Raw genomic sequence first — 7,500 nt, 5'->3', positions numbered from 1 at the left:
GTGAGTGAGAGTGTGTGTGTGTGTATGTAGTCTGGCTAAACAACCCCCTACCTCCGTGCGGTGCCGGACAGGCAACGTTGTGGGCAGCGCCATGGGGGGCAATAAAGACTGTTCCCTCCCCTTTCTGTCATGGTGCTTTACAGCGGCCAAATGGGGGCTCTGGACGGGTGCGAGGGGCTGGTAACCCCTCTACCTTCAACTGATTACCACTAAACCACGGAATAAATATGCGATTAAGCTAGTGCCGGAGGCCCTGGGGGGACAGGCGTCTATGACGTCTCCAGGCCAAACTCCATCAGGCAGAGCCAGGAGACTGAATCCTCACCCTTGGGGCTCCTCCAGAAACATCAAAAAGCCACTACGGATGGCCACGTGGAATGTTCGAACACTCACAACGGAGGAGAGGCTGCCACTCCTCTGTCGGGAGCTGGACCGGTACCGCCTGGATCTTTGTGGTGTTCAGGAGGTCCGGTGGACCGGCTCTGGCTCTTGCCACTATGAGGGGTGGACTGTCCTCTACTCGGGGCAGGTGACTGCCAAACGTGGGAGCGTGGCGGTGAGGTGTGGGAAGCTGTGAGCCCCAGGTTACTTTGGGTTCGCCTTCCCATCAACCAGAGGCGAGGAGTGGTGGTCGTGGTTATTTATGCCCCCACCGAAGACGAACATCCGTGGAGGGATGCGGGAAAGACCGATGAGTCAGATGCCTTCTATGACCTCCTGTCACAGGTGTTGTCTAAAGTGGCCCCTCGGGATAGAATCATCATGTTGGGTGATTTCAATGCCCGAGTTGGTCATGATGCTAGCACCTGGGCAGGACTGATTGGAAGACATGGGCCTGATCAGCTCAATAACAACGGCAGGAGGCTGCTAGATTTTTGTGCAGCCCATGGACTTGTAATTACCAACACACTGTTCCAGCATCGGCGCATCCACACAACATCATGGATGCATGCCGGGTCCAAGCAAGAACATCTGCTGGACTACATAGTGACTGAACAGCAGATGCGGGCCCATGTCCTTGACACCAGGACCTACCGTGGAGCTGATTTGCCCACTGACCATCGACTTGTCATCTGTAAGATGCGCCTGCCATTCTTCCACTCTGGTGGTGGGTGTAAACCCAGGACCCCTTTCAAACCCATAGTGGCATGGTCTAGTCTAGCTGATGAAAGTTGCAAGCGAGAATTTCAGCATCGCTTGCAGCTGGGGTTGGCATCATCCCCCACTACTCTGGATGTCGAGGGGAAATGGGCGAGGTTTAGGACTGTGGCTCATGTAACTGCAATGGCAGTTTTGGGCACACAGTCCAGACCTCCTTAGAAACCCTGGCTGACGGAGGAGGTGTTCAGGCTGGCTGAGAAAAAGCGTCAGGCTCATCGTCTACAGCATCCCACGTCAGAGAATGAGGCGGCTTACCGCAGCCTTCACTCGGAGGTTCGGAGTGCCGTGAGGCGCTGCAAGGATGGTTGGTGGTCGCAGGTTGCTGAGGAGATGGAGTCTGCCTCAGTGGCCCACGATCACAAATCGCTCTTTAATTCCATCAAAAAAGTTACTTGCAGCGCCACACCTATTACCATCATTAGGGGAAAAAACAGTGATCCAATCTCCGACCCCCAGAAACAGGTTTGCAGATTTGCTGAGCATTTCTGTGAGGTCCTGGGGGAGGGGAAGTCCCTGAGCCTGGAAAACATTGTGGGACAAAGTGGGGATGACCCTGCTGGGGCTGCGGTGCCTCAAATATTGGAGGAAGAAGTCGCTCCCTGTGGGTGGCTGGCTGAGGTGCCATCTTTGGAGGAAGTACTGAAGGCGATCCAGAGCCTGAGACCAGGAAAGGCACCGGGCAGAGATGATCTCCCCAGTGAAATGCTGAGGGAGGGTGGTGTTTGTGCACAGACTGCCCTACATGACATCATAACAACAGTCTGGACCACTGGGCGGGTTTCCGCAGTATTGGAAGGATGCCCTGGTGGTCCCTCTCTTTAAAAAGGGGGACCGCTCAGATTGTATGAGGGGCATCTCACTCCTCAGTGTGCCGGGAAAGGTCCTGGCAAGGATTATTCAACATCGCCTTGCCAGGCACGCTGAGGAGAGACTTGCGGAGCCCCAGTGTGGTTTCAGGAAGGGGCGGTCTTGCACGGATGCCATATTCTCTGTCCGTCTGCTACAGCAGAGTTGTAGGGAATTCCAGCAAGACCTACATCTCTGATTTATTGACCTGGTCAAGGCCTATGATACCATCAGTAGGCCTGGGCTCTGGGTTGTTCTTCATGCTTTCGGAGTCCCAGACCCACTCCTCGCGATCATTAAGGACCTTCATGATGGCGAGCGGGCCCGGGTAAAACTACGTGGTCAGGAGTCAGAGCCATTCCCTGTTCACCTGGGAGTGCGACAGGGATGTCCTCTGGCTCCCACATTATTTAACATCTATTTCGACCACGTGGTTCGTGAAGCCTTCGATGGCTGTACTGGAGGAATTTCCATCTGGTACAGATATAATGGGAGGTTGATCGATGCCCGGGTGCGGTCAAGGGATGGCTCCCTATTGGTCAACCACATTATGTATGCTGATGATCTGGTGATTGCTGCTCACTCAGAGGAGGAATTTGGGGTGCTGCTGATGAACCTGGAGCTTGCCACCAAGAGATGGGGCCTTACCATCAGCCCAACCAAAACTAAGCACCTTCCTGGGTATTATGTACCATCAGACACTCCACCCCCACAGCTCCCAATTGGTGATGGGGCAGTTGTGGAGAGAGTGGAGTGTTTCCCATGCACCTGGGAAGTGTGCTTATGACCAGCTCCGGTTTGACAGCAGAGATCTCACTCCGAATCAGTCGAGCGGCATTATCTTTTCATCAGTTGCGTAACGCTGTGTGGAAGCTACCCGGTTTGTCGCTCCGCACGAAGTTTAAGGTATTCTCGGCCACGGTCATTCCCTCCCTTCTCTATGCTTGCGAAACGTGGACCCTCCTAATGGAACATCATCGCCGGTTAGAAACATTTAGGCTGGCCTGCCTAAGATCCATCCTGGGTTTAACCAGGCTGGATTGTGTGAGGAGCTCACAAATCTTTGAAAGATGTGGACAAAGTCCCATCGGTGAGCTCCTCCGGCAGGCAAGGTTGCTGGGTCATGTAGCCCGCATGCCCGGCCACCGCATGCCTAAACAGTTCCTGTTTGGCCGGATAGAGGGGGCTAAGCGGGCGCAGCACGGGCTGGAGAAGAGATGGAGTGATGTGGTACAGGAGGATGTGGAGCTGAGTGGACTTGCCGATGACTGGTACCAGCAGTGTCAAGATCGGCCTCTTTGGAGGAGGCTTGTGAAGGACGCTACTGGCCAGTTGGAGGCAATCGCCCTCCAACAACAACGGAGGACAGAGGAGCGACGCTCACAACAACGAGCAGAGCACCGGGTGGCTAAAGCACAGCAAGTTGGCACAGTAGGGGGCACAGGTGGTGCATCAGCCAGTCATCTCAGTCATTCGACCCGTGTCACCTGTTGGATCTGTTCCGTGACCTCCTGCCAGCGGGCGTTCGACAATTCACGTGGCCTTAACGTGCACATAGCCTGGCACAAGCGTTGTGGTGACGTCACCACCACTTAGTGGCGAATGGCGGTTGTTGTTGTATGTGAGTGAGAGTGTGTGTGTGTGTGTGTGAGTGAGTGTGTGTGAGAGAGTCTCTGTGTGTGTGAGTGTGTGAGAGAGAGTGTGTGTGTGTGTGTGTGTGTGTGTGTGTGTGCTCACAGGCCGAGTGGCTTCTCCTTCCCTCTGGCAGCAGCTGTGCAGACGCCGTGTTGAGCCAGCAGTTAGTCTCAGTGTCGAATATTTTGATTTTATTGCAATATATCTCGTTGTTGGAGTGGAACGGGCCGAATCGATCTGCTCGGCCTCCAAACACAAACATCTTTGTGCCGATGATGGTGGCAGAGTGAAAGTCTCTCCAGCGAGCCGGTGTGCCCTGCACAAGGACACAGAGAGAATGTAACGGCAATTAAACTATTGTACAGCACAAATATTTCCTAATACAAGATGATCATGAAATGAATCACAACAGCAAACACACAGCACATGCTCACCGAAACTGACCAATCACACAAGAGTTACACCTGCAATATTATTCTCCATCACACAAATGAAAACTGTAAAGAGAGAGAGGTCAGCTCTACATGGAGAAGTCTTCTACATCAGAGGAAGACTTTTATAAAGTCACTATTAATCATATATTTACAGTGAACATTACCGGCGGGTCAGAGAGGAGGAAGCTACACCGATGAACATGTACAAACTTTAGCATTCCAGAGTGTCATTTAGCGAAAGCATTTCTACTTTTATATTTCAAAATTACTGTGGAACAATAAGAAAAGAACAAAACTCCCTAAAACCAAAAATGCTTAAACATCATGACTTTTAAGGATGAATAAATTACTTTTTTTATTGTCTGTCCCTTTTCACAATGCACACTGTTTCAACACATCTGTACAGAAGTGAGCCATAAAACACTCTCTCAATCATTCCTCTCCATTACTATAACAGAGTGATGAAGCTCCACAGCGCCCTCTAGAGACTGCTGACATCACACACACACACTCACAGATATACACTCACACACTCACTCACACACACACTCACTCTCTCTCACTCACACACACACATATACACACACACACACACACACACACACTCACACATATACACTCACACACACTCACAGATATACACTCACACACACACACACACACACACACACTCTATCTCACTCACACACACACACAAACACTCTCTCACTCACACACTCACTCACTCTCTCTCACTCACACACACACACACACACACTCTCACTCAATCACACACACACACACACTCTCTCTCTCTCACTCACTCACTCACACACACACACACACACACTCTCTCTCTCTCACTCACACACTCTCTCTCACTCACTCACACACACACTCTCTCTTTCACTCACACACACACACACTCTCACTCACACACTCTCTCGCTCTCTCTCTCACTCACTCACTCACTCACACACACACACACACTCTCTCTCTCACTTACTCACTCACTCACACACTCACTCACTCACACTCACACACACACACACACACACACACACACTCTCTCTCACTTACTCACTCACACACTCTCTCACTCACACTCACACACACACACTCTCTCTCTCTCTCTCACTCAATCACTCACTCACTCACACACACACTCACACACACACACACACACACACACACACACACACACACACACACACACTCTCTCTCTCACTCACACACGCACACACACACGCACGCACACACACGCACAGACACACACACACACACATATACACACACACACATACTCACACACATACACACACACACAACTCAAGACACCTTCAGAGGGGGCTCATGATAGCAAGGTTGTCTTGAATAGCAAATGCTGTAACCTTCTAAGAGTCCTCGTTTCCGTGAGAACTGGAGGTCATGCACATAAATTACAAAACCTTCCTGGCGGGTTCACAGGCGCTTCATATTCAGCAGATTTGTTAATAAAACATTAGTAAACAGGTTTGTGTGCATGTTCCTTCATAATGATCATAATCCACAGCAATAAAACACTCCAGAATCACCAGTAATGCTGTTAAAGTGCAGAACTAAATCCTGTTTATGAATGAAGGGCATTCACACCGTATAGATTTTATCAAGCACAACAGCGTGTCAAAGAAAGTGAGGACTTCCTGTAGCACGTGACCTTTCACCACACACTTCCTGTAGTGCTTGACCTTTCGCCCCACACTTCCTGTAGCGCTTGACCTTTCACCCCACACTTCCTGTAGCGCTTGACCTTTCGCCCCACATTTCCTGTAGCGCTTGACCTTTCACCCCACACTTCCTGTAGCGCTTGACCTTTCGCCCCACACTTCCTGTAGCACTTGACCTTTCGCCCCACACTTCCTGTAGCACTTGACCTTTTGCCCCACACTTCCTGTAGCACTTGACCTTTCGCCCCACACTTCCTGTAGCACTTGACCTTTCACCCCACACTTCCTGTAGCACTTGACCTTTCACCCCACACTTCCTGTAGCACGTGACCTTTCGCCCCACACTTCCTGTAGCACTTGACCCTTCACCCCATACTTCCTGTAGCACTTGAACCTTCACCCCACACTTCCTGTAGCACTTGACCTTTCACCCCACACTTCCTGTAGCACTTGACCCTTCACCCCACACTTCCTGTAACACTTCCTGTAGCACTTGACCTTCCACCCCTCCTGTAACACTTCCTGTAGCACTTGAACCTTCACCCCACACTTCCTGTAACACTTCCTGTAGCACTTGACCCTTCACCCCACACTTCCTGTAACACTTCCTGTAGCACTTGACCTTCCACCCCACACTTCCTGTAGCACTTGACCTTCCACCCCACACTTCCTGTAGCACTTGACCTTCCTAACCTAGTTATTTTTTATAATGTTTTCATTACTTATTTAATTTCACTTCTATCAGTTTGTCTGAAAGAACACAACAGTTTCAGATCTCTTACGGCGAATCGCTGAATTAATCCTCGACAGAAAACCAGAATGAACCCAGAGGATTGACAAAACAAATAAATAAACACGACATAAGCTCCACATGCAGCCTATGATCACATGACTCATCCAGTCTGGCGTATATCATGAGTGTTATTCTGCGCACTCACCCGCGTGTTCACTAGTGACCAGCACATACTCGTGGTGTCCAGCTTGTGAATGTCATTGGAGAAACAGTCGGCCTGAGAACACAAACACAAACTTCATGAGACGAGACGCTGCAGACACCAAAGCATCATCATCAGTGTTATGAGCTTCTCTTGTACTGGACGCTCGCTGATGGGACACTCAACAGCTTCATTATATGGCATGTCAGTGAGGTCACACACACCAGCTGTTCGTATCCACCAAAGATGTACATGTATTTCCCCAGAATGCAGGCCGAGTGTCCATCTCTCGCTCCAGGAACTGTCCCACAGATCTTTGGTGTGAACCACCTGTGACTGTCTGAAACACACAGAAACACACTGAAGAGAGAGACACAGTGTCTAATGTCTGCTCACACTGCGATACACTGCAATAAACAAATACATGGTGACGTAGCAAAGTCTGCAGAAGAACATTTGACTTTGATTTACATCCACAGAACCCATTGAGTCCCGTCAGACGCCAATCATCACAGGATGTCATTTGATTGGTTGGGGTGAAGCTTTGGAGGTGGGATTAACAACATGAGTTGATGAGCTTCTCCAGATACTCTACAGTCACTTGTTCAGTTTTTTGTTGACAAATGACATGTACATCAAAGTGTGACATCAAAGCTCATACAAACATGTGCAGTGAATAATCGGACAGAATGAAAACAAGATAAGTGTCTAATCTTCTGAACGTTTAATGCTCTGACATGTCGTGTGTTCATAAATCATCTTCAGTCTGTGTAAACATGTGCTGGACACTTACTGACATCAAAA

General features: G+C 49.9%; 1 protein-coding gene across 2 annotated transcripts in view; it reads right to left on the bottom strand.

Annotated features, from left to right (window-relative positions):
- LOC127617598 (kelch domain-containing protein 3-like) overlaps positions 1-7,500 on the bottom strand; it is a 37,817-nt gene that overhangs the window by 16,985 nt on the left and 13,332 nt on the right. For both annotated transcript variants that reach the window (XM_052089589.1, XM_052089590.1), the window contains 4 exons: positions 7,490-7,500; positions 6,921-7,036; positions 6,700-6,771; positions 3,745-3,958 (listed from right to left, as the gene is read on the bottom strand). The exon at positions 7,490-7,500 is cut by the window's right edge and continues 166 nt beyond it. In XM_052089589.1, the coding sequence (XP_051945549.1) occupies positions 3,745-3,958; positions 6,700-6,771; positions 6,921-7,036; positions 7,490-7,500 (413 nt within the window). The remainder of the gene's footprint in view (positions 1-3,744; positions 3,959-6,699; positions 6,772-6,920; positions 7,037-7,489) is intronic.

This window comes from Xyrauchen texanus, chromosome 24 (assembly GCF_025860055.1).
Source record: "Xyrauchen texanus isolate HMW12.3.18 chromosome 24, RBS_HiC_50CHRs, whole genome shotgun sequence".
Taxonomy (NCBI): Eukaryota; Metazoa; Chordata; class Actinopteri; order Cypriniformes; family Catostomidae; genus Xyrauchen; species Xyrauchen texanus.
This window is presented reverse-complemented; position numbering and strand designations above follow the sequence as displayed.